This window comes from Trachypithecus francoisi, unplaced genomic scaffold, assembly GCF_009764315.1.
Source record: "Trachypithecus francoisi isolate TF-2019V2 unplaced genomic scaffold, Tfra_2.0 Lachesis_group17, whole genome shotgun sequence".
Taxonomy (NCBI): domain Eukaryota; kingdom Metazoa; phylum Chordata; class Mammalia; order Primates; family Cercopithecidae; genus Trachypithecus; species Trachypithecus francoisi.
The window spans coordinates 4,409,048-4,436,106 of NW_022681462.1; the positions used below are offsets into that span (position 1 = coordinate 4,409,048).

The window sequence follows — 27,059 nt, forward strand, 5'->3', positions numbered from 1 at the left end:
GTACAAGATGCTTCCTTCCATACCAGGTAGGAACATTGCTCTCTTAAACTCGGAGTGTGCCTGGGCAGAAGCTCTGGGGCCCAATACCTGCATTTTACAAGTCAGATTGCTGCTTTTTGCTCAGTGCCTGTGTGCCTGCATACATGGGTCTCCTGATACTCAGGCACGGCAGATGACTTTCACCTTTTAGTGTTTTGCTCACGGCTGTTATCTGCAGAGCCTAGAATGGTGCCTGGTACACAGTAGGCTCTCGGTGTCTTATTAATGAGTTCCCTTTCCCAATACTGAAGTGATCGTGGGCGAATTCCAGAAGACCCTGCATCATTTTAATTAATTAATTAATTAATTTGAGACGGAGTCTCGCTCTGTCACCCAGGCTGGAGTGCAGTGGAGCCATCTCAGCTCACTGCAACCTTCGCCTCCCGCGTTCAAGCAATTCTCCTGCCTCAGCCGCCCGAGTAGCTGGGATTACAGGCAACCGCCACCACGCCCGATTAATCTTTTTGGATTTTTAGTAGAGACGGGGCGTCACCATGTTGGCCGGACTGATCTCGAACTCCTGACCTCAAGCGATCCGCCCGCCTCGGCCTGGGATTACAGGCGTGTGCCACCGGGCCCGGCCTAGAGGCAATTTTCTATTTCTGACTTGCTAGGCTAGTCAGAGCAAGACGTCTTTACAGGTCTGGGCAAGCAGCTGGAAAAGGCACACGGCCCAGGGCTCCTCCTCCACCCAGCCCCACCCTCCTCGGCTGAAGACCAGCCCTAATAAGGAAGCGACCCACCAGAATCAGCACCAGGTCAAGTGCACTCTGGGCGGGACGGTGAGCAGATCCTACCTCGCGCATGCGAACAGCTTCTGTGCCGGCTCCTTGAAGAGCGGGCGCAGACTCAAAGCTGCTGCTTCCGTCCTTCACTCAGCTCAGCTCGTCCCAGGGCGGGGCGGAGGCAGGGCTGGGGGAAGAGGCGTGTCGGCGCTGTGCGCGTGCACAAAAGGGAGCTGTGGTAGGCGCGCCGCGGCACAGCTGGCTTGAGCAACTGGAAACAAGATGCAGGTGAGCTGGGACGGGGCTCGGGTCTGGGGGCTGCGGCCCGTTCGTTTGTCTCACTGGGCTCAGGCCGGCGGTGGACGCCCGCCCTGTGGGAAACTCCGGCGCTGCAGGCACGAGGGAAGCCCGGCGCGTCCAGGCCCCGCGCAGGCGCAGTGCGGGAGGGCGGGCGTGGTCCCACCAGGACCCACGGCCTGGGCTTCCCCGCTTCGGTGTGTCTTGTCCCCCAAACCTCGTCTCCTCAAGGTCTCTCCCCACCCAGGCTTGTGAAGGTCTTGCCGGATCCCGCCTGACAAAAGTTACCTCCTCTCCTGAACTCCCCTGAGGCACACCTGGGCAGAGGAAGCGGCGGGTCCGGCCCAGGGTTCCCCACGTAAAGCAGCGGCGCAGCCCTTGTTGCTGGGCACGCTGAGGGTTTAGTTACATCCTCTTCCCCCGAGTCCTGGGGTCCAGTTGGGGCGCGCTCCCTATCTGACCGCTCGGGTTCCAGAGCTCCTCCCCTCGCGAGGGTCCCTCTGTTTCGTGTTTTTTTTTTAAATTAAAATAGGTAAAATTATTTTTCTGTAGCTGAAATTTACTAGTGGAATTTGGTTGAAGCCTAAAGAGAATGAAAACACCATGGAAATGGGCACCATTGTGGGCAAAAGTCTATGCCAACTAAATTTTGTCACTGTCCAAGGATCCCGCTGTGGTCAGAAATTCTAATCTCTGCTCAGTGGCAGATGGAGAGGAGATGGTGCGGGTTTTGCTGGGGAGGGAGGCATTAGGGTCTGGAGGGGAGGGCGTATCTGCCAGGAGCCAGATACTTTCTTTTTCTTCTTCTTTTTTTTTTTGTGACCGGGTCTTGCTCTGTTGCCCAGGTTGGAATGCAGTGGCACTATTCCAGCTCACTGCAACCTCGACCTCCCGGGGCTAAGCCATCCTCCCTTGTCAGCCTCCGGAGTAGGTGGGTCCACAGGCGTGCACCCATCACTCTGGGCTAATTTTTTGTACAGATGGGGTCTCCCTGTGTTGCTCAGCCTCAGCCTCCCAAAGAGCTGGGATTACAGATGAGCCACCTCGACTGGCCTAGACACTCTAAATGGTGAAGTGGGAGCTTGAGGGTTGCCCTGACCTCCTTTGCATCCCCTGTCCTTCAGGTCCATTGAGGCCTTCCCTGACCACCCAGTGGAAAGGATTCTGCTCTTTTTTTTTTTTTTTTTTTTTGAGACGGAGTCTCGCTCTGTCGCCCAGGCTGGAGTGCAGTTGCGCGATCTCAGCTCACTGCAAGCTCCATCTCCTGGGGTTCCCGCCATTCTCCTGCCTCAGCCTCCCGAGTAGCTGGGACTACAGGCACCCGCCACCAGGCCCGGTTAATTTTTTGTATTTTTAGTAGAGACAAGGTTTCACCGTGTTAGCCAGGATTGTCTCGATTTCCTGACGTGATCCGCCCGCCTCGGCCTCCCAAAGTGCTGGGATTACAGGCGTGAGCCACCGCGCCCGGCCTCATTTTTCTTTTGATGTATCTCAGAATTGTTACACAGGGTTGGGGTTGGAGGCCGATTATCCCAGTGCCCTTTTCACAGTGCTCCTGATTTCGTATTCCAAAGCAAGCCTGAGCTCCATTAGCTGCACCATGCAAACCGGTGCTTGGACAGCTGGGTTCTGGATCCAAGAGCCACTTTTACATCAGTCTTTGTGACATTGATCCTTGGTGATTTTGATCCTGGCTGATTTGGCCAGCCGTTCTAGCACGGCAGTGCCTCTAAATGTCGTGCCTCTGCTAGGCTTGTGAAGATTCGGTGACAAGGTACAGGAAAAAGGGCTTAGAAGAGGGCCCTGCATTTTATGAGCTACTCTGAGAAGTCTCAGCTTTTCCTCTCTGGTTTGGCCCTTAGAGAATTGTCAGCCAAGCCTCATCTGCAGCCTGAGGTCCTCAAAATGTCACAGTCTCTTTGCTTTTGGGCCCTATACATGCCGCAGGCCGCTCTGCCTGGAAGATTTTCTTGATTACGGGCGCGTACCTGGCTAATTTTTGTGTTTTTAGTGGAGATGGGGTTTCACTATATTGGCCAGTCTGGTCTTTAATTCCTGACTTCAGATGTTCTGCCTGCCTTGGCCTCCCAAATAGCTGGGATTACAGGCGTGAGCCACTGAACCCAGCCTGGAAGATTATTATTATTATTTTGAGACCGAGTCTCCCTGTGTCTCCCAGGCTGGAGGGCAGTGGCGTGATCTTGGCTTACTGCAAGCTCCGCCTCCCGGATTCACGCCATTCTCCTGCCTCAGCCTCCCGAGTAGCTGGGACTACGGGTGCCTGCCACCATGCCCAGCTAGTTTTTTTGTATTTTTAGTAGAGTCGGGGTTTCACCGTGTTAGCCAGGGTGGTCTCGATCTCCTGACTTCGTGATCCGCCTACCTTGGCCTCTCAAAGTGCTGGGATTACAGGCGTGAGCCACCACGCCTGACCTGGAAGATTATTTTTAAGTCCCCAGACTCCTGTCACAGGTTGGTTCCCACCCTCAGGTGGAATGTCACCTCCTCTATAGGGAACATCCCTGTCTACTCTGTGGAATGTGGGTCCTGGGTAATTCTCTAAAACAGCTTGTTTGTCATTGCACTTGCCACAATTTTATCTATGTATAGTTTGTATATGCACTTGTTTGTTGCCTGTCTCTTCCTCTTGACTGTAACACAGGTGACTCTTGCATTCACCACTCTTCCCCATGGCCTACAGTAATTTACATGTGGTAGATACTTAAATTTTATCTGTTGAATGAATCACTCTCAGTCATTATTATTATTATTTGAGACTGTTCGCTCTGTCACCCAGGCTGGAGTGCAGTGGCATGATCTCGGCTCACTGCAAGCTCTGCCTCCCGGGTTCATGCCATTTTTCCTGCCTCAGCCTCCCAAGTAGCTGGGACTACAGGTGCCTGCCACCACGCCCGGCTAATTTTTTGTATTTTTAGTAGAGATGGTGTTTCACCCTGTTAGTCAGGGTGGTCTCTATCTCCTGACCTCAGCCTCCCAAAGTGCTGGGATTACAGGCGTGAGCCACCGCGCCCGGCGCTCTCAGTCATTATTAAAAATATTGAACACATTCCATGTCAGAGCCTTGGTATCAGTATTAATGCTGATCTGCACATCCCATCCTAATTTTTACCCCAAGAATAGCTCCTCCATTCAGGGAGGGGTAGACAGGAAGAACAAAACAGGGACTGTGGATCTTTCGACACTTTCTCAGAAATAGTTCACAGACTGTGGTGTGAATTCTTCCCTTCCTGTCACTTTTCCCATTTGGCCCCGTGCCCATTGTGGCTCCCTACATGCTAGACTTAGCACTCATGGTAACCTTGGTCCCGCTCTTCTAGGACCCCAACGCAGACACTGAGTGGAATGACATCTTACGCAAAAAGGGTATCTTACCCCCCAAGGAAAGTCTGAAAGAACTGGAAGAGGAGTCAGATGAGGAGCAACGCATCCTCCAGCAGTCAGTGGGTGAGTTCACTGCCTTTTCTCTGCATCTGTCTGGGTTAGGAGATGGCTCCCTAAGCCTCTTGACTGCCCTGCCAGGAGACAGGTTGGAGTGCCAGCATGGACACTGTGTGTGCGGGACCTCAGACGACACACAGGGCATCTCTCACCTTCACCTTCGTGAGCCACAGACTTGGGGGACTTCAGATGTGTCCCACAAGTCCGTGTCCATGTCAGATGAGAACTGCAGAAAATACTTCTTTCTGCTTTCTGGTCTGTGATTCCCTTTGATAATGTCATGGAAATTTGTTCAAGATTTTAGTATTTGTATTTTTTCCTGAGCATATACTTTATTCTCTGGTTTCATTGAGGATATTAACTAAAAATAGCTTTATCTGGGGAGGCATAAGATGTTTGCAATGTGTGGGAGTCTGAGGGGGGTTTTCTCAAAGGCAGTCATACTGTCTGAATTGGAGTCCCTTGGAGTGCTGGTAACCCCACCCACCTAGTGTTTACTGAAGCAGTCTTTGGAATGAGGCCCAGGAATCTGCATTTTAAACAAGTGCCTTAAAGGATTCTGAGGCTTGTCATAGTTTGAGAAGCATTGGTCATAGGGACTGGTACTTTTGTCCTCTGTTGACACATTAGAGCTAATGTAGAGAAGGATTTATTAGAAAGTATCCAGTGAGTGGTTACTGTATGATTGTCACTGTCAGCTGCTTTTCTGGGTTTGGGGATGTAGCTATGCATAAGCCAGACACAATTCTCTGCCCTCAGAGAACCAACATTCTAGTGGGGGAGACAGACAGTAAACAATAAAGAAAATAAGGCAGTAAAAGGGACTCGAAAGGGTTGGAGGAGAAGCAGGGTCAGAGAGGGCCTCACCGAGATGACATTTGCGGGGACCAGAAGGAGGTGAAGCTGGCATTTGGGTAAAGACCTGAAGGAGCTGAAGAACACATTTGAATAGACCTGAGGGAGTTGTTGACCTGAAGGAGGTGAAGAAGACATCTGGGTATTCCTGAAGGGGGTAATGTGAGCAAGTGAAATGTGGGCCCTGTCATGGCTGGGAATCCCTGACGAGGCTGGAGGTGCTGAGGGAGAGTGAGTTCAGAGCAGCCTCAGCAGACCCAGTAGCTTCTAGGAAGGACCTTGACCTTTACACCTAATGAGGCAGGAAGCTTTTGGAAGTTTAAACAGAGGAGTGACATTTTCTTTATTTTTCTTTTTTTTTTTTTTTTTGGAGATGGAGTCTCGCTCTCTTACCCAGGCTGGAGCGCAGTGGCGCAGTCTTGTCTTGGCTCACTGCAACCTCCACCTCCCAGGTTCAAGCGATTCTCCTGCAGCAGCCTCCTGAGTAGCTGGGATTACAGACATGTGCCACCACGCCTGGCTAATTTTTTTGTATTTTTAGTAGAGATGAGGTTTCACCATGTTGGCCAGGCTGGTCTAAAACTCCTGACCTCAAGTGATCCACCCACCTCGGCCTCCCAAAGAGCTGGGATTATAGGCCGCTGCACCCGGCCAAGGGATGCATTCACTTTGAGATCCCTGTTAGACAAATAGCCACATTAAGAGGGTGCTTGGCTATGTTTTTCTCCACATTAGAGAAGTCTGGGCTGGAGGCCTATACTTTGTCAGCATATTGATAGCATTGAACGCCATGAGATTAGATGCAATCACCAAGGGAGTGTGTGTGGATAAAGAAGGAAAGTAGTCAAAGGTTTGAGCCTGGGGAATTTTAATCTGCAAAGAGTTCCAAAGCGTGGCGGTGGCTCACTCCTGTAATCCCAGCACTTTGAGGTAGGCAGATCACTTGAGGTCAGGAGTTCAAGACCAGCTTGGCCAACATGGTGAAACCCTGTCTCTATTAATGATACAAAAATTAGCTGGGCATGGTGGCACATGCCCGTAATCCCAGCTACTCAGGAGGCTGAGGCAGGAGAATTGCTTGAATCTGGGAGGCGGAGGTGCTCAGTGAGTTGAGATCGCACCATTGCACTCCAGCCTGGATGACAAGAGTGAAACTCTGTCTTGAAAAAAAAAAGCATGGGGGAGGGTGGGGTGGGTAGGAGAAGAGAGGGGAGGAGGATCTGAGGGCTTGGAGAAGATGCTGTCAGTCAAGAAATTGAGATCACAGGTGTGAGCCACCATGCCCGGCCTCTCAGCTTCTAATGTAATGTGGTGCCTTAAGTAATTTTTGCTTAGGTGGGTTAAGGATCTGGTGTTGTGTGCATATCTTTAGGAGAAAAGAGAGGGGAAAAAAGAAAAATGTTTGTTCATCTTTTTAAATTTTTGCTTTTTGCCGATGTAACTAAATTCAGTGAAAACATATGAAGATATGACTTTGGAAGAGCTGGAGGATCATGAAGACGAGTTTAATGAGGAGGATGAACGTGCTATTGAAATGTACAGGTAAGTGCCACCCAGAGGGGCTGGTTTTTTTTGTTGTCGTTTTGTTTTGTTTTGTTTTGGCGTGGCAATAAAATGTGTGGGCTGAGCATAGTGACTCATACCTATAGTCCCAACACTTTGGGAGGCTGAGGCAGGCGGACCGCTTGAGCTCAGAAGTTTGAGACCAGCCTGTGAAACCCCGTCTCTACAAATCCAAAAATTAGCTGGGTGTGGTGGCGAATGCCTATAGATCCAGCTACTCAGGAGCCCGGGAAGTGGAGGTTGCAGTGAGCTGAGACTGTGCCACTGCTCTCCAGCCTGGGCGACAGAGCCAGACTCTGTCTCAAAAAATAAAAAGAAACGTGTGTCCTTCAAAAAATTAATTTTCAGCTGAAACATTTGGGAGCGACTATAGTTAAATAATAATATTGTGAATTTTAGCAAACTGATCTTAGATTTTTGCCATAGCAAACTGATCTTAGATTTTTGCCATGAGACCGATAAATAAACCTGGGCTTTTACAAGGATTGCCTTCTAGAAGATGTGTGTGCACGTGTTTGTGTGTAGATGTAAGATGTTTCTCTCCTTGTTTTGTGCAGACGGCAGAGACTGGCTGAGTGGAAAGCAACTCAACTGAAGAATAAATTTGGAGAAGTTTTAGAGATCTCAGGGAAGGATTATGTTCAAGAAGTTACCAAAGCTGGCGAGGGACTGTGGGTCGTCTTGCACCTTTACAAGCAAGGGTGAGCTTATCTTCCACTCCGTCTATCAAATGTTAATTTGAATTTATGTCTTCAGGATCTCAGGCCTTACCTATATCAGAGAGTTTAAAAAATTTTTTTCTTTTTTTTTTTTTTTTTTGAGACGGAGTCTCGCTCTGTCGCCCAGGCTGGAGTGCAGTGGCTGGATCTCAGTTCACTGCAAGCTCCGCCTCCCGGGTTTACGCCATTCTCCTGCCTCAGCCTCCCGAGTAGCTGGGACTACAGGCGCCCGCGACCTCGCCCGGCTAGTTTTTTGTATTTTTTAGTAGAGACGGGGTTTCACCGTGTTAGCCAGGATGGTCTCGATCTCCTGACCTCGTGATCCGCCCGTCTCGGCCTCCCAAAGTGCTGGGATTACAGGCTTGAGCCACCGCGCCCGGCTAAAAAATTTTTTTCTGGGCCAGGCGTGGTGGCTCACACCTGTAATCCCAGCACTTTGGGAGGCCGAGGCAGGTGGATCACGAGGTCAGAAGATCGAGACCATCCTGGCTAACACGATGAAACCCCGTCTCTACTAAAAATACAAAAACAAAAAAAAAATTAGCCGGGCGTGCTGGCGGGCGCCTGTAGTCCCAGCTACTCAGGAGGCTGAGGTGGGAGAATGGTGTGAACCCGGGAGGCAGAGCTTGCAGTGAGCCGAGATCACACCACTGCACTCCAGCCTGGGCGACAGAGTAAGACTCCGTCTTAAAAAAAAAAAAACAATTTTTTTTTCTGGTATTGAGTTTTTTGTGTTTTTATTGCTGGTTTGCCCAAACCTTATTACTTAATTTTTTATCTTAAGACTTTCAAATTAATATTTGTGACTAATACGTATGCCTTTGTTAAAGTATAGCAATGGAGACTGTGCTTTTCTGTTTTTGAAAAGGAATTGCTAAGTTATTTATTCCTTTACAGGAACTCTGACATTTCAATATTCTGTGTAATGAATTTATCTCATAGATGGCAAGGTTGGCTTTTATAGTAGTAATTGCCTGAACTGTGTGATACTGACGTCTTCCGATGTTTCTCAGCTCTCCAGTCTTGTCTTAAACTGTAGAGTCCAGTGCTTATTTAGGAATTTCTTTTCTTTTCTTTCTTTTTTTTTTTTGAGACGGAGTCTCACTCTGTCGACCAGGCTGAAGTACAGTGGTGGGATCTCGGCTCACTGCAACCTCCCTCTCCTGGGTTCAAGTGATTCTCCTGCCTCCGCCTCCCAAGTAGCTGGGATTACAGGCACCTGCCACCACACCCAGCTAATTTTTGTATTTTCATTAGAGACAGGGTTTCACCATCTTGGCCAGACTGGTCTTGAACTCCTGACCTCGTGATCCACTCACTTTGGCCTCCCAAAGTGCTGGGATTACAGACGTGAGCCACTGTGCCTGGCCAGGAATTTCTTTAAAAGCAGGAAACATTTTCTGACATTACATACTTTCTAAACCTTCAGAAGTTTGAGACCAGCCTGTGAAACCCCATCTCTACAGATACAAAAATTAGCTGGGTGTGGTAATCCCCGCCCAGTTTTAGAAAACTTCATGTTTTCTAAACCTTTCTGACATTACATACTTTCTAAACCTTTCTAAACTTTTCTCATTCAACCTTATAAGAAAGGTATAGCAATTATCTTTTACATTGAAGCTGTTTTTCTGACTTGTTTTGTCAAATAAATTGGACTTTGGATTTGTGTCCTTCAGTATCCCTCAGCATATTAGGAAGTTTTTAGAAAACGTTAATTCAGCTGGGCATGGTGGCTTACACCTGTAATCCCAGGACTTTGGGAGTCCATTGCGGCTGGATCTTGAGCTCAAGTTTAAGAGCAGCCTGGGCAATGTGGTGAAACCCTGTCTTTACAAAAAAAAAAAAAATTAGCTGGGCATGGTGATGTATGCCTGTACCTCCAGCTGCTTGGGCGGCTGAGGTGGGAGGATTGCTTGTGAGCCGAGATCACACCACTTCACTCCATTTAGCCTGGGTGACAAACAAGACCCTATGTCAAAAACAAAACAAAACAAAAAAAACAAAAAGTTAATTCATCTTAGCTAGCAGCAGAATTACTTGTGAAACTGTTAGGAGGTTTTACATAGGGTAGAAGGGTCATTGAGCTTTGTTCTGTATAAATGTGGGCTCATAATGGCTTCTGTTTTCTATGTGTGTTTTACAGAATTCCCCTCTGTGCCCTGATAAATCAGCACCTCAGTGGACTTGCCAGGAAGTTTCCTGATGTCAAATTTATCAAAGCCATTTCAACAACCTGCATACCCAATTATCCTGATAGGAACCTGCCCACGATATTCGTTTACCTGGAAGGAGATATCAAGGCTCAGTTGATTGGCCCTCTGGTGTTGGGCGGCATGAACCTGACAAGAGATGGTAAGGGCTCTGGGAGCCAGGCGGGGCTGTGAGAGATGGGAGGTGCGTTTCTGTTGGAGAGAGTGTCTGTTTCCTGGACTCCTGTTACGACGGTGGGTCAGGTTCACCTCTGCCTGTGTATGAGTGACTGTTAGGAGGACAGAAGCACATTTAATCTCTCATCTTAGTTACTTAATCAGGAACAGTTACAACTGGGCTCTACTGATTCATAGTTAAAGGAAGACATGATAGACTTAAATATAAACATTTCTTATTTTGGTGTGGAATATATTTTGTCTCTACAGTTGGATGTTTTTGTAGCTTGAGATCACAACATTCACTTTTGCTTTAATTCACATGAACACAGGGAGATGTTAATGTATATATTTGCATTTTTCTATAGAAATATTCTCAGTTGAGTATCTTAGTAGCTTTTAAATTTATTTACTTATTTATTTATTTATTTATTGTTTGAGACCGAGTCTTGCTCTGTCACCCAGGCTAGAGTGCAATTGTATGATCTCGCCTCACTGCAACCTCTGCCTCCCAGGTTCATGTGATTCTCCTGCGTCTGCCTCCCAAGTAGCTGGGATTACTGGCACCTACCACCACGCCCAGCTAATTTTTATATTTTTAGTGGAGATGGGGTTTCACCGTGTTGGCCATGCTGGTCGCGAACTCCTGGCCTCAAGTGATCTCCCCGCTTCAGCCTCCCAAAGTGCTGGGATTACAGACGTGAGCCACTGCGCCCGGCTAGTAGCTTTTATTTATTTATTTTTTGAGATGGAATTTCACTCTTATTGCCCGGACTGGAGTGTAATCACGTGATCTCGGCTCACTGCAACCTCAGCCCCCCAGGTTCAAGCAATTCACCTGCCTCAGCCTCCCTAGTAGCTGGGATTACAGGCATGCGCCAACATGCCCGGCTAATTTTTTTGTATTTTTAGTAGAGACGGGGTTTCTCCATGTGGTCAGGCTGGTCTCGAACGCCCGACCTCAGGTGATCCGCCCGCCTCGGCCTACCAAAGTGCTGGGATTACAGGCGTGAGCCACTGCTCCCGGCCAGCTTTTAAATTAAATTAAAATTTTATTTAATTGTGCCTGTTAGCTCGGAAGGATGTGGGGTTTTTTGTTTGTTTTTTTGAGATGGAGTTTTGCTCTTTCACTCAGGCTGGAATGCAGTGGTGTGATCTCGCTTGCTTCACTGGAACCTCCTCCGCCTTCTGGTTTCAAGCAATTCTCCGGCCTCAACCTCCCAAGTAGCTGGGATTGCAGGTGCCCACCACCACGCCTGGCTACTTTTTGTATTTTTAGTAGAGACAGGTTTTCACCATGTTGGCCAGGCTGGTCTTGAACTCCTGACCTTGTGATCTGCCCACCACAGCCTCCCAAAGTGCTGGGATTACAGGCATGAGCCACTGTGACCAGCTGTGTTTTTTAATTCCTTTTTACCTGTTAAACATGGAGGTATCAAAATACATATCCGCACAGAACCTCAGCCCAGCAGCATTCTTGCCAAGTGAAACTCTTCATCTCATTATTGAAATAATATTTCCAACTATGCTTTACTAGAAAAACATTTTTAAACATGACTTTATATACTGTACCACTAAGATACTCATCTGGCAGCCGGGTGCGGTGGCTCATGCCTGTAATCCCAGCACTTTGGGAGGCCAACGTGGGTGGATTGCCTGAGGTCAGGAGTTCGAAACCAGCCTGGCCAACATAGTGAAACCCCGTTTCTACTGAAAATACAGAAAATTAGCTCGGCGTGGTGGCAGGCGCCTATAATCCCAGCTACTTGGAAGGCTGAGGCAGGAGAATCACTTGAACCTGGGAGGCAGAGGTTGCAGTGAGCCGAGATCGTGCCATTGCACTCCAGCCTGGGTAACGAGTGAAACTCTGTCTCAAAAAAGATATTCAGCTGGGGAAAGTATAAATATACAAACACACATAAACACACACATAGGAGATACATCAGTTACATATCCAGTGTTCAGAGGTGTACAGCATTTCAAACTACATGTTTACATCTTATTTTGACCTTTTTTGACTGTAACATGAGGGGAGAAAGAAGTGTGCAGTTGTCTTTATTTCTAAAAAAAGTCTTGAAGTCTAGTGAACTTACATATGATTGTGTAAGTGAACAGTAACATTAAATACACTTATGTACGTATGTGTGGCTATATAAAGATAGATATATATTTTTTATTGATTTTTTTTAAATTTTTGAGACAGGGTCTTGCTCTGTCACCCAGGCTGGAGTGCAGTGGTGTAATCTTGGCTCACTCCAGCCTCTGCCTCCCGGGTTCAAGCGATTCTCCTGCCTCAGCCTCCTGAGTAGCTGGGACTACAGGCATGCGCCACCATGCCCGGCTAAGTTTTGTATTTTTAGTAGAGATGGGGTTTCACCATGTTGCCCAGGCTGGTCGTGAACTCCTGACCTCAAGTAAAGTGATCCAGCCGCCTCCCAAAGTTCTGGGATTACAGGCGTGAGCCACCACGTCCGGCCGAATATAAATTCTTGAGTCAGGAATTCGATGTCTTTTTTTTTTTTTTTTAAAGAAATAGGTTAAATTTGCATAACATTCAACCAAAGTACCTAGAGCTGCAAATACTGGTGTTACTCATCTTTGTGGAGCACTTTTTTTTTAACCCAGCATGACTGAGGTATGATTGACCAAAACAATTGAATATATTTAAGATATACAACATGGAGATTTAATATAGGTACAATGTGAAATGATTACCACAATCCAATTAATTAACCACTTGTCATTTCACATAGCTACCCTTACTGTGGTAAGAATCCTTAAGATCTACTTTCCTCACAAATTTCAGGTATACAATACATTGTTATTCACTGGAGTTACCATGTTCTACATTAGGTCTTCAGAACTTACCCATCTTATAGTTTGTATCCTTGGCCAACATCTCCCATTTCCACTCCTGCTCCCGATAACCACCATTCTATTCTCTGTTTCATGGATCACTTTAAGTTAATAAGACAAGTAAAATTCGACTGAGCACGTTGGCTCAAGCCTGTAATCCTAGCATGTTGGGAGGCTAAGGCTGGAGGATCACATGAGGCCAGGAGTTTGAGATCAGCCTGGGTCTCAAACATAGCGAGATCCCATCTCTACAAAAAAGAAATTAGCCAGGTGTGGTGGTGCACACCTGTAATCTCAGCTACTAGGGAGATGGGCAGAGGATCATTTGAACCCAGGAGTTCAAGGTTACTGTGAGCTATGATTGCACCGCAGCACTCTAGCCTGGGTAACAAGTGAGAGCCTGTCTCCAGAAAAGTAGATTAAGATAAGACTTAAGTAAAATTGGTTTTCAGATTTTTTTTTTTTTTTTTTTTGAGACAGTCTTCGCTTTGTTGCCCAGGCTGGAGTGCAGTGGCACGATCTCAAGGCACCCGCTACCACGCCTGGCTACTTTTTTGTATTTTTAGTAGAGATGGGGTTTGGCCATCTTAGCCAGGATGATCTCGATCTCCTGACTTCATGATCCACCTGCCTCGGCCTCCCAAAGTGCTGGGATTACAGGCGTGAGCCACCACACCTGGCCTGGTTTTCAGATTTTAATCATGTGTCCATTTAGCAGAACTCTCTGCCTTGATGTTCTTTAAGCAAAGCCATTTGTTGTAGAACCTCTTGGGTAGTCTTTTGGTTCTGCCTGGGCTCTTCTCTGAAGTAGGCAAATACATCACTTGATTTTGCTTCACTTGGTCTCAGACCACAGGAATTTCACTGATTTTAAGAGTGAAGTATGAGAGCTGAGTCTTCAGTTACTGATTGTTTATTATCTGGTGCTTTCCTTTTTTTTATTATTTGGAACAAGTGTGTAAGTTCTAGGGTATCACCATTTATTCTTTGACCCCAATAGATTGAGATACTGGACATGAGGCTGAAGAGTTTATTAAAATTGGATTTAATGGTTAGATTGCCAGCAGGTCTGTGGAAATTATTTCCCTCAAATTTTTCATGCTGATTTCCTTCCTGGGAAATTGTCCAAACTGGGAAATTGTAGTCATCAGAGGATAGGTTTATTCTTTGTATTTTTGAGACAAGGTCTTGCTCTGTCTTGTAGGCTGGAGTGCAGCGACTTGATCATGGTTCACTGCAGCCTTGAACTCCTGGGCTCAAGTGATCCTGCCACTTCATCCTCCCAAATAGCTGGGATTATAGGCACACACCACCACTGTACCCAGCGAATTTTTATTTTTTAGTTTTATTTTTATTGTTGAGACAGTCTCACTGTTGCCCAGGCTGGAGTGCAGTGGCGTGATCTTAGCTGTCTGCAACCTCTGCCTCCCAGGCTCAGGTGATCCTTACACCCCAGTCTTCTAAGTAGCTGGGACCACAGGCACATGCCATCATGCCTGGCTGATTTTTCATCATGTTGCCCAGGCTGGTCTGGAACTGCCAGGCTTAAGCAATCCACCCGCGTTGGCTTCCCAAAGTGCTGGGATTACAAGCGTGAGGCACAGCACTTGGCGTACCCAGGTAATTTAAAAATTTTTTGAGATGAGGGTCTCACTCTATTGCCCAGGGTGATCTTCAACTTCTAGCCTCAAGTGATCCTCCTGCCTCAGCCTCCCAAAGTGTTGGGATTACAGGCGTGATTCGTTGTGCTGGGCCAAATTTTGATAATTATATTTTCTACTTAGAAAAAACTAGCTTGATGGCCTTAGGGTGAGGGGACCTTTGCAGCACAGTGCCTTAGGTGATTTGCTTTTTCTTTACCACGTAGAATTGGAATGGAAACTGTCTGAATCTGGAGCAATTATGACGGACCTGGAGGAAAACCCCAAGAAGCCGATTGAAGACGTGTTGCTGTCCTCAGTGCAGCGCTCTGTCCCCCTGAGGAGGGGCAGCAGTTCTGAGGGTGACTGAGGCTACAGCTGCTCTCACATGCCGAACTTTCTTATGACACATTGTCTGGATTTTTTAAAAAAGGAAAAAGCAAGAATGATGAATCCTTCTGTTTTTTAGTTTTGTATAAATTATGTTTGAAATCTTTACATTTTAGAAATAATCATTGCTGGAAATTCTGTTAAATATTTTGGAACTCTTTTTTTTTAATTATAGTATTTCCTCTAAAAAAAATTAAAACCAGCCATTTGTATGGCAAATGTCTGTTTTCCTCATTTATATTTTAAGCCAAAAAACCTAGTCACTATTTTTTGACATGTAACCATAAAAAAATATAGTTTTAAATTGAATAAATTATGCAGTGGAAAATTGCAAACTAAGCCTTAATGATACATTGTTTATTTTATAAAGAGAGCAATGAGATTATTAACTCAAAATACAGGAATGGTCTGTAGGACAAAATAATGTTAGTATTTATTGAAGAAACAGACAATTTTTGTGAAACATTCCCGTATCGAAGCAATAACTGAAGGTTCCAGTTTACTGCCATATTTGGTTAAATGTGTTCTCTTGCTAAAATAGTTCATCTCAGACTGTTAACTAATTTTTTTTTTTTGAGATAGAGCTTTGTTGTGTTGCTGAGGCCAGAGTGCAGTGGCACAATCTCAGCTCACTGCAACCTCCGCCTCCTGGGTTCAAGCAATTTTCCTGCCTCAGCCTCCTGAGGAGCTGGGATTACAGACGTGCACCACCATGCCCGGCTGATTTTGTACTTTTAGTAGAATTTCATCATGTTGGCCAGGCTGGTCTCAAACTCCTAACCGCAAACTCGGCTTCCCAAAGTGTTGGGATTACAGGTGTGAACCACCGTGCCTGCCCTGTTAACTAATTATGATTACTGTAAGAGGACATTCAATTAATTTTTGGAAATATATAAGCATACACATAAATAAACTGTATCTCAATCCATAAACTCATTTTGTGGCTCATTAGCATGATCACGTGTGTGAGATGTGCCCCCCCAAATATTGTTAGGCTGTTGGCACATTACCCATATGACATGAGAAAAAACATACCAAGATGTTTTGTGAACCAGTATTTCTCACTTAACGAACATTGATACTGAACAACTAGAGGAAATATTTTCTGATATTTGTGTTGAATGATGTAGTGCTGGTTTGAATCTTAAATAAGAATCAGCATGGAGTTCTTTTCGATTATGTTGTAAAATTTATTTTTGCTCTAATTCAAAGAATGACAAGCAACTCGGACCCGTTTTATCTGTCAGAAGTGTCTGTCTTAGATACTTGGATTCCTGCCCCCCTCCTTTTTTTCTTTTTATAGAGATGGAGTCTCCCTGTGTTGCCCAGGCTAGTCTTGAGTTCATGGGCTCAAGTAATCCTCCCATCTCCACCTCCCAAAATGTGGATTACAGGTGAGTCACTGCACCCGGCCCACATACGCAAGAGCCAGCACTGCCAATAACATATTCCCTGGTGGTGTACTTTGAAAGTGCTTCATGGAATTTTAATTGCAGGGTTGGAGGAAATTTGGTCAGTCCTCTTACTTGGATGCAGGTTCCGTGGGGTTTGTAGGAGAGCCACCTTCTTAGATTTTGGTCTTGGTAGCTGACATTATGAGATCTTGAGGGAAGAACAAAGGTGGAAAGTTGAATGCTGCATTTGCCTGACAGTCTTAATGTGCATATTTACAAGGAAGGAAAGGTGGTGCTTGAACATGGGGCAGCGTCCACAGTGACAGATAACAGCTTGAGTCCGCTGAAAGCCCACACAGGATCTAATTCTAAATTATTCGCTCTGCCACTTCAATCCAAGTGTGAAAGCTGCGCCTCATCATTTAGCCTGCACAGCAGATGAAGGCATTTAGTTTGAGCGCAGCAAAAGCTCAGGTGCCTGTGGCATTGGCAGATGAGCCCTGATTAATTCTTGAGACTTCCCTGTAATACTATTATCTTTCTAATTCCTTTGGCACATTAGTGATGTGACAGAGGTGATAAGACTTGGTGCTTAAGCACTGAGTTCCCCCAGTTCCACAGCAGGAACACAGCAGTGACCGCGGGGGGCGGGGGGCACAAGGACACCTGGAAGCTGTCTTCTGTGCTTGGAGGAAAGGGTTGTGGGGAAAGGTTAAGGAGGTGCTAGGTAGTCCCCCACTCGCCCCCACTTTTTTTTTTTGAGACAGGGTCTCCAGTTGCCCAGGCTGGAAGGCAGTGGCTTGATCTCATCTCACTGCAGCCTCAACTTCCCGGGCTCAAGCGATTCTCCCACCTCATCCTCCTGAGTAGCTGAGACTACAGGTGAGCACCACCACCCAGGCTGGAAAGCAGTGGCTTGATCTCATCTCACTGCAGCCTTAACTTCCTGGGCTCAAGCGATTCACCCACCTCATCCTCCTGAGTAGCTGGGACTACAGGTGAGCACCACCACCCAGGCAGGAAGGCAGTGGCTTGATCTCATCTCACTGCAGCCTCAACTTCCCGGGCTCAAGCGATTCTCCCACCTCATCCTCCTGAGTAGCTGGGACTGCAGGTGAGCACCACCACCCAGGCTGGAAGGCAGTGGCTTGATCTCATCTCACTGCAGCCTTAACTTCCTGGGCTCAAGCGATTCTCCCACCTCATCCTCCTGAGTAGCTGAGACTACAGGTGAGCACCATCATACCAGGCTAATTATTTTTTGTATTTTATGTTGAGACGGAGTTTGACCATGTTGGCTGCCTGGTCTCGAACTCCTGGGCTCAAGTGATCCACCCACCTCAGCCTTCCAAAGTGCTGGGATTACAGTTGTGAGCCACTGCGCCCGGCTTAGGTAGCCCTTTCTTGAGTGATTGGTGGGAAATGATTCCAGAAAATTGGGATAATAAATGATTGGGAATATGAAATTGGTAAGATTATATAATCAAATACTTCTTTCTTTTGTGGAGGAGAAAAAGGATGTGGATAGATGACATACACCTCCTTCACTGCACACCTAACTTCACTTTCTCACACCCTGAAGGGGCAGTCGTTCCTTCTGCAGAGACCTGCAACAGAGCTGCTTCCTGGTGGTTCAGAAGGACTTCAGAAAGTTGTGCTGGACTGGGCAAGGTGACTCATGCTTGCAATCCCAGCACTTTGTGGGGCCAAGATGGGCAGATCTCCTGAGGATAGGAGTTTGAGACCAGCCTGGCCAACATGGTGAAAACCCATCTCTACTAAAAATACAAAAAATTAGCAGGGCGTGGTGGCACAACGCCTGTAATCCCAGCTACTTGGGAGGCTGAGGCAGGAGAATCACTTTTTTTTTTTTTTTTGAGATGGAGTCTCGCTCTGCCGCCCGGGCTGGAGTGCAGTGGCCGGATCTCAGCTCACTTCAGCTCACTGCAAGCTCTGCCTCCCGGGTTCACGCCATTCTCCTGCCTCAGCCTCCCGAGTAGCTGGGACTACAGGCGCCCGCCACCTCACCCGGCTAGTTTTTTGTATTTTTTAGTAGAGACGGGGTTTCACCGTGTTCGCCAGGATAGTCTCAATCTCCTGACCTCGTGATCCACCCGTCTCGGCCTCCCAAAGTGCTGGGATTACAGGCTTGAGCCACCGCGCCCGGCCGAGAATCACTTGAACTCGGAGGTGGAGGTTGCAGTGAGCCAAGCACGCCACTGAACACTCCAGCCTAGGTGACAGAGTGAGACTCCATCTCAAAAAAAAAAAAAAAAAAAAAATAGTTGTGCTGGCTGTGAAAGGCATCTATGAGAGAGGTGGAAGGGCAATTTAGAAGGGTGTCTCTCTGTCATCACGGAGGGCCAAAAGTTTTTTTTTTTTTTTTTTGCATTTATTACCTCCAGCGTTAAACTCAACCTTCTCATGTAATCCCAAATCTTGACCAACTACTTTTTAGGTATGGCAGGCAACAAGTGTTGTGACTGCAGCGCCTGCCTGCGAAACATGCTCCCATGAAAGGGGCCGGGTTTGGTGGTTCACACCTGTAATCCCAGCACTTTGGGGGGCTGAGGCTGGTGGATCACCTGAGGTCAGGAATTCCAGGCCAGCCTGACCAACGTGGTGAAACCCCATCTCTACTAAATAATTAGCCGGGCATGGTGGCGCACTATAATCCCAGCTACTTGGGAGGCTGAGGCAGGAGAATTGCTTGAATCTGGGAGGCAGAGATTGCAGTGAACCAAGATTGCACCACTGCACTCCAGCCTGGGCAACAAGAGTGAAATTTTGTCTCAAAAAAAAAAAGGAAGTGCTTTTGTCCTGCTTACAGAAACCAACTGTACTCACAGATATAACCTTGGAGACAGGTGGCTCTCAGTGTCAAGTGAAGATGTGCCTATTTCCAAGTCCCCTCCCTCCCTCTCTGCTTTTGACCACATTCTCTACCCCATTCTTTGCTCCAGTAATCATCCATCTTGACTTCCGCTTCTCCCTGGACATGGGCCTTCAGGTAGTAACCGTATTAAGGTCCTGTGGCAGAGGCTGCTGGTTGCCCACCAGTATCCAGGATTCTAGCCCCCCTGCTCCAGTGGCAATGGGACCAGCTGAAAGAGTAAACCCCGGCCTCTCTTGAGCTGTGGGTGGTCGGCTGGGAGTTCAGCTCTGGGCAAGCTGCCACAAGGGACAGACGACTGTCATATGCCCTTTGTGGGCTTAACCCCCTTCCTTCTACTTTCTGATGAAAGTGTGGGTGCGACTGCAGCCTACGTGGGCCATGAGGCATTTATATACAGAGACAAAGCAGTAAGGACAATATTCCCGAAGATGTTGTAGAGCCCCTGTATCCTACCCTTGACTGTCCTCTCTGGACTTGTGTCATTAGGAAAGACATAACTTCCATCTTGGTCTCTGTTAGTAGCAGCTGATGCATTTCCTGACAAAACCATCTGTCAAAGAAAACTTCAACCAAAACCTTCATTCTAGCTTTCTACTGCCCAATGCTGAATTACGTGACATAGCACAAGAGTACCTGTATTCCCTGCCACTAGCTGTCACCATTGCCTTTCAGTAACTTCACGAGCCTGGCTTTTGGACTTCGGTTTCCAATGCTTGAAGAACACTGAACAACCCACCTGATGATGACTCAAGCTGTTGGATAAAACTTATTTTTAAATTTTATGTTGGTAACTGTCTCACTGAGTTGGTAAGAAAGGAAAACAGTCTAAGAGGCCAAAACCAGAGTGAAAGCAGGACTCCAGAAAGGTGAGATGGTGTTCCACTTTCCCCCTAGGGACACACGCCAAATCTTAGTGATGCTGTGCTTCTGTTAGGACGGACTTGTGGGGCCCAGGTGACAGGGGGTTAGCCTGGGGAGTGTCTACGTTGGGGGTTCTGAATAGGAGGTCTCCCTGCAAACAGCTGGGATCCCAAAAGATTGCATTCAGTGTTAGGGGAAACTGGCACTAGTTGGAAGAGAACATAATTGTCCCTGAGATGCCAACTACAAGCCTTCCTTCATGCAGGTTTGTAGTTTGAATTCTCATGCTACATCAGGTCTAAAAACCTCTCAAACCACGTTCTCAAAGAGGCCCTAGGCTGGGTGTGGTGGCTTACACCTGTAATCCCAACACTTTGGGAGGCCGAGGAGGGAGGATCACCTGAGGTCAGGAGTTTGAGACTAGCCTGGCCAACATGGTGAAACCCCGTCTCTACTAAAAGTACAAAATTAGCTAGGTGTGGTGGTGGGCGCCTGTAATCCCAGCTACTTGGGAGGCTGAGGCAGGAGAATCACTTGAACCTGGGAGGCAGAGGTTGCAGTGAGCCGAAATCGCGCCATTGTACTCCAGCTTGCCCCCCACCCCACCAAAAAAAAAAAAAAGGCCGGGTATAGTGGCTCACACCTGTAATCCCAGGACTTTGGGAGGCCGAGGCAGGCGGATCACGAGGTCAGGAGATCGAGACCATCCGGTTAACACGGTGAAACCCTGTCTCTACTAAAAATACAAAAATTAGCCCGGCGTGGTGGTGGGCACCTGTGGTCCCAGCTGCTCCGGAGGCTGAGGCAGGAGAATGGCATGAACCTGGGAGGCGGAGCTTGGAGCTTGAAGTGATCCAAGACTCCGTCTCAAAAAAAAAGAAAAAAAGGGTGCGCTAAGCTGGTAGTACCTCTGAGCTCAGGGCCAAAACAACTGCATTATCTATGCTGGAACACACCTTTGATTTAGCCTCAAACTCTCTCCACCGATAAAGCTCCAAGGAACATGAGCTTCTAGTAAAAATATCACAAACCCACAAAATCACAGGATGCCGCAGATAAGGCATCCTGAATGAAAGCCAGCAGAAAACAGACAGCACAGCCAGACCTGCAAAGACAGGAGAGTGGAATTTTCAGACATAAAATATACAATGAATGTTTTTTATATGTTATATAAAAGTGTAAAAAAAAAAAAAACAGAGTACCTTATATAAAAATGAATTCCTTAAAAAAATAACAGAAGAGCGAATTAATGAACTAGAAAGCAGAGCCAATTCCACCGAAGCACAGGGACAGATGGGTGGAAATACAAAAGTTACATTAAAATACGTGATCCTGGCTGGGTGCAGTGGCTCACCCCTGTAATCCCAGGACTTTGAGAGGTTGAGGCAGGCGGATCACTTGAGGTCAGGAGTTTGAGACCAGCCTGGCCAACATGGTGAAAGCCCGTCTACTAAAAATACAAAAATTAGCCAGGTGTGGTGGTACACACCTGTAGTCCCAGCTACTCTGGAGGCTGAAGCAGGAGAACTGCTTGAACCTGGGAGGCGGAGGTTGCACTGAGCTGAGATAATCGTGCCACTGCACTCCAACCTGGGCACAGAATGAGATTCCATCTCAAAAACAAACAAAAAAAATATGGTCTTGTGTTAATTTGCTTAAGAAATAAAAAGATGTGGAAGACTGAGGTGGTCTGGCATGTCTCAAAGAAATTTAGGAGAGAACTGGAAGTAGAAAGTATTTGAAAAGATAAAGACATTTTCCAGAATTGATGCAAGACACCGATTTGCATATTTGGAAACTTACACAAATCCCAAATGAGTTAAATAAAATAAATCCATACCTCCATATATATTGAAGCTGCAAGATATCAGGGAAATTTGTAAAGACAGCGCCAAAAGTCACACGACCTATGAGATAGTATCGATGAGGCTTACTGACCTCCCAACAGCAGCAAGGAAAGCCAGAAGACAGTGGAATAGTGTCATCAATGGCTTAAGGGAAAAAGCACTTCTTAATCCAAAGTTGTTTACAGCCAGTGAAGCTGTACTGTAGGAATGAACTAGAATGAACTAGATGAAATAGACATTTCCGACATAGAATAGATGTGTTTGTCACCAGTGGACATTCACTAAAGGAAAGTTAAGGAATTTGTAGCCAGGAGCTGTGGCTCACACCTTTAATCTCAGCACTTTGGGAGGCCAAGGTGGGCGGATCACTTGAGGTCAGGAGTTCGAGACCAGCCTGGCCAACATGGTGGAATCTCATCTCTACTAATAGTACAAAAATTAGCTAGGTGTGGTGGCGGGCACCTGTAATCCCAGGTAATCTGTAACCTGTAATCCCAGACTGAGGCAGGAGAATCGCTTGGACCCAGGAGGTGGAGGTTGCAGTGAGCTGAGATTGCGCCACTGCATTCCAGCCTGGGTGATAAGAATGAAGCACCATTCAAAAAAAAAAAAAAAGAGGAATTTGCTTTGTGCAGAAAGATGATGAACTGATGAAAGTTCTAAGGTTCAGGAAAGCATGTTGGCCTAAAAAAGGGGAGTGGAAATCTGAATGAACATTGACTTCACGTATTAATGCAAAGAATGTCTTGTTTAGGACATAAAGAACAAAATACAACTAAAAAACAGGACAAAGAGTACACAAGCTGAAGGAGGATACATTGGAGTTCAAGCATTCTTAGACCTTTACAAAGTATTCAAGAAGGTGGCAAACTTATGCATGTTAGAAATATTTTATTCAAAGTAACAGTAAAAGAAAAAAATTTGAGTGTGTAACTTTTAAAGTAATGGGGGGAAAAAATCTCAGTTAATTCAAAAGAAGACCAGATGGAAGGATAAAAAGAAACAGAAAAGCAGGTCTTAGAAAGTCCAACATAAGATTTTAGAAGGAAATCTAAAACAGTCATCACAGTAAACATAAATAGGTAACACTCTTAATAGTCTTACCATATGATCCAGCAATTATGCTCCTAGGTGTTTCCCCAACTACTTGAAAACTTATGTTCACACAAAACCTGCACACAAATGTTTATAGCATCTTTATTCATTATCTTTTTTTTTTTTTTTTTTTGAGAGCGGAGTCTCGCTGTGTCGCCCAGGCTGGAGCTGGAGTACAGTGGCGCGATCTTGGCTCACTGCAAGCTCCGCCTCCCGGGTTCCCACCATTCTCCCGCCTCAGCCTCCGAGTAGCTGGGACTACAGGCGCCCGCCACCGCGCCCGGCTAGTTTTTTGTATTTTTAGTAGAGACGGGGTTTCACCGTGTTAGCCAGGAGGGTCTCGATCTCCTGACCTCGTGATCCACCCGCCTCGGCCTCCCAAAGTGCTGGGATTACAGGCTTGAGCCACCGCGCCCGGCCTTTTTTTTTTTTTTTTTTTTGAGACGGAGTCTTGCTCTGTCGCCCAGGCTGGAGTGCAGTGGCTGGATCTCAGCTCACTGCAAGCTCCGCCTCCCAGGTATATGCCATTCTCCTGCCTCAGCCTCCCGAGTAGCTGGGACTACAGGCGCCCGCCACCTCGCCCGGCTAGTTTTTTGTATTTTTTAGTAGAGACGGGGTTTCACCGTGTTAGCCGGGATGGTCTCGATCTCCTGACCTCGTGATCCGCCCGTCTCGGCCTCCCAAAGTGCTGGGATTACAGGCTTGAGCCACCGCGCCCGGCCTATTCATTGTCACTCAAAACTGGAAACAATCAAAACATTCATCTATTGATGAACGTATAAACACACTGTGGTATATCAGGACAATGTTATGTTTTTCAGCAACAGAAGGAAATGTGCTATCAAGCCACAAAAAACACCAGGGATGTTAAGTGAAATGAGCCAGTCTGAAAGGGGAGGTGGATATTTGATCCTCATGATGAAACTCGACCCCAATATTGAAAGTGGGGCCTGGCCGGGCGCGGTGGCTCAAGCCTGTAATCCCAGCACTTTGGGAGGCCGAGACGGGCGGATCACGAGGTCAGGAGATCGAGACCATCCTGGCTAACACGGTGAAACCCCGTCTCTACTAAAAAAATACAAAAAACTAGCCGGGCGAGGTGGCGGGCGCCTGTAGTCCCAGCTACTCGGGAGGCTGAGGCAGGAGAATGGCGTAAACCCGGGAGGCGGAGCTTGCAGTGAGCTGAGATCCGGCCACTGCACTCCAGCCTGGGCCACACAGCGAGACTCCGTCTCAAAAAAAAAAAAAAAAGAAAGTGGGGCCTAATACAAGGAATTTAAGTCACAGGGGTGGATCCCACATGGATAGATTAATACCCTCTGATATGGTCTGGATCTGTGTCCCCACCCAGATCCCATGATGTTCAATTGTAATCCCCGGTGTGGGAGCTGGGGACTGGTAGGAGGTGATTGTATCACAAGGGTGGATTTCTCATGAATGGTTTAGCACTATCCCCCTTGGTACTGTCCTCACAATTGATAGTGAGTGAGTCCTTGTAAGATCTGATTGTTGACTGGGCGCGGTGGCTCAAGCCTGTAATCCCAGCACTTTGGGAGGCCGAGACGGGCGGATCACGAGGTCAGGAGATCGAGACCATCCTGGCTAACATGGTGAAACCCCGTCTCTACTAAAAAATACAAAAAACTAGCCGGGCGAGGTGGTGGGCGCCTGTAGTCCCAGCTACTCGGGAGGCTGAGGCAGAATGGTGTAAACCCGGGAGGCAGAGCTTGCAGTGAGCTGAGATCCGGCCACTGCACTCCAGCCTGGGCGACAGAGCGAGACTCCGTCTCAAAAAAAAAAAAAAAAAAAGATCTGATTGTTTAAAAGTGCGTAGCACCTCTCCCTTCACTCTCTCGCTTGCTCCTGCTCCCACCATGTGAGGCGCCTCACTCCCCCTTTGCCTTCTGCCATGATTGGAAGCTTCCTAATGCCTCCCCAGAAGCAGATGCCAGCATCATGCGTCCTATACAGCCTGCAGAACCGAACTATGAGCCAATTAAACCTCTTTTCTTTATAAATTACCCAGTCTCAGGTATTTCTTTGTAGCAACATGAGAACAGACTAACGCACCTTCCCTGAAAGGGAAGGGGGTATGTGCAGTGGAACAAGTACTCACTCTATTAATTTCCATGACAGCTGGTTGTTAAAAAGAGCCTGGCACCTCCCTCCCCACTCTCTCACCCTGTGATCTTAACACATTGGGCCCTTTCACCTTTCACCATGAGCAGAAGCAGGCTGAAGCCCTTGCCAGAAGCAGAAGCTGGTGCCATGCTTCTCGTACAGCCTGCAGAACTGTAAACCTCTTCGTAAATCACCCAGCCTCTGATATTTCTTTCTAGCAACACTAAATGGACTAAGACATAACATTTTGGAAAAGGCAAAACTATAGAGACATTAAAAAGATCAGTAGTTGCCAGAGGTTCAGGGGAGAGTGGAAGGGTTGAGTAGGTAAAGCACATGGCACTTTTAGGGAGTCAAACTATTCTGAATGATACAATAATGGTGGAGACATGATAATAGGGGTTTGTCAAAACTCATAGAACGTAATGGCACAGAGTGATTTTTTTTTTCTTTGAGACGGAGTCTCGCTCTGTCGCCCAGGCTGGAGTGCAGTGGTGCAGTCTCAGCTCACTGCAAGCTGCACCTCCCGGGTTCACGTCATTCTCCTGCCTCAGCTTCCCGAGTAGCTGGGACTACAGGCGCCTGCCACCACCATGCCTGGCTAATTTTTTGTATTTTTAGTAGAGACGGGGTTTCACCATGTTAGCCAGGATGGTCTCCATCTCCTGACCTTGCGATCCATCAGCCTCGGCCTCCGGAAGTGCTGGGATTACAGGCGTGAGCCACTGCGCCCGGCCGAGTGAATCTTAATATATGCAAATTTTAAAAAATCTTTAGAGGTTTGGGGACCCCCGGGATGAATGCAGAATGGGACAAGACAATCTCACTGCAATACAAATGTATGAAACAATCCCACGGAAGGGGTTGCAGGAAATGCGCTCATCTAAGCAGCACTGGAAATGAGTGGCATCCGTGAGGGGAAGGGCAAGAGAAGCTGTACACAAGCACTGTCTCTAGTTGATAAAGTCGTTTATCACATGGGTTTGAATGAACAGTTTTAACCCTGCTATACATATACAGAGAATCAAACAGTTAAATACATAGATGGCAGATGGTGGGAGCCAGGTGTGTCACTGTTAGCATGAGAGGTTACAGATAAGTGGGGGGCCAAGGTGAGTGTAAGTGAGAATAATCCATGTGGTAATAGATTAGAGTTGGAGTCATCACCGTGAACTCCTGTTTAGGTTTTGTTTTGTTTTGTTTTATTTTTTGTTTTTGTTTTTGTCTTTGAGACAGAGTGTCACTCTTGTCACCCAGGCTGGAGTACAGTGGAGTGATCTCAACTCACTGCAACCTCCACCTCCTGGTTCAAGCAATTCTCCTGCCTCAGCCTCCCAAGTAGCTGGGATTACAGGTGCCCACCACCATGCCCGGCTAATTTTTGTATTTTTGGTAGAGACAGGGTTTCACTATGTTGGCCAGGCTGGTCTCAAACCCCTGATTTCAGGTGATCCACCTACCTCTGCCTCCCAAAGTGCTGGGATTACGGGCATAAGCCACCATACTTGGCCACTCCTGTTTAGTTTAATATAGACATAGATGCTTATGAACAGAATTATTTAGGTAATGTATATGCATGGAGTAGTATATACATACATATTTCCTTGTTCTGTCAGTTGAAGGAGGCTTAAAAAGGAATGCTACCCCAGTAGCAAAGAATACACCTGCCACTCAGATCTTGATTTCTATTCTTATTCTCCAAAAAAAGAACCAATGCTCTTTGAAGAAATGGCTGATTCTAAAACTGGAGCAGGAAATACACAGGATAAGCCTGGAGCATCTTGTATTTCCAGAAAGCAAAACACTGCTAAACAAATAAACACAAAACCAAAATGATGTGAGGTCCAGGAGCCAATTGACAGATCTCCCAAAGGCTAATGCTGGAACAATTTGAGCAACTAAATAAATAATGGATTATTACCCAAAATATAAAGTA

General features: G+C 46.9%; 1 protein-coding gene and 1 pseudogene across 1 annotated transcript; both read left to right on the forward strand.

Annotated features, from left to right (window-relative positions):
* The first annotated feature begins 675 nt into the window (after window positions 1-675).
* PDCL3 (phosducin like 3) lies at window positions 676-15,132 on the forward strand. The gene is made up of 6 exons (XM_033239047.1): window positions 676-1,052; window positions 4,400-4,526; window positions 6,827-6,917; window positions 7,496-7,639; window positions 9,801-10,009; window positions 14,747-15,132. The coding sequence occupies exons 1-6, from the start codon at window positions 1,047-1,049 to the stop codon at window positions 14,887-14,889; spliced, it is 720 nt and encodes a 239-aa protein (XP_033094938.1). The 5' UTR covers window positions 676-1,046; the 3' UTR covers window positions 14,890-15,132.
* A 709-nt stretch (window positions 15,133-15,841) lies between these two features.
* LOC117063182 lies at window positions 15,842-15,929 on the forward strand (annotated as a pseudogene).
* The last annotated feature ends 11,130 nt before the right edge of the window (window positions 15,930-27,059 follow it).

Excerpts from the sequence above, each read along its gene's own strand:
- PDCL3 (XM_033239047.1), top strand. Across the intron at positions 4,527-6,826 it reads CATCCTCCAGCAGTCAGTGG|TGAAAACATATGAAGATATG; the intron begins GTGAGTTCACTG and ends AACTAAATTCAG. Across the intron at positions 10,010-14,746 it reads CATGAACCTGACAAGAGATG|AATTGGAATGGAAACTGTCT; the intron begins GTAAGGGCTCTG and ends TTTACCACGTAG.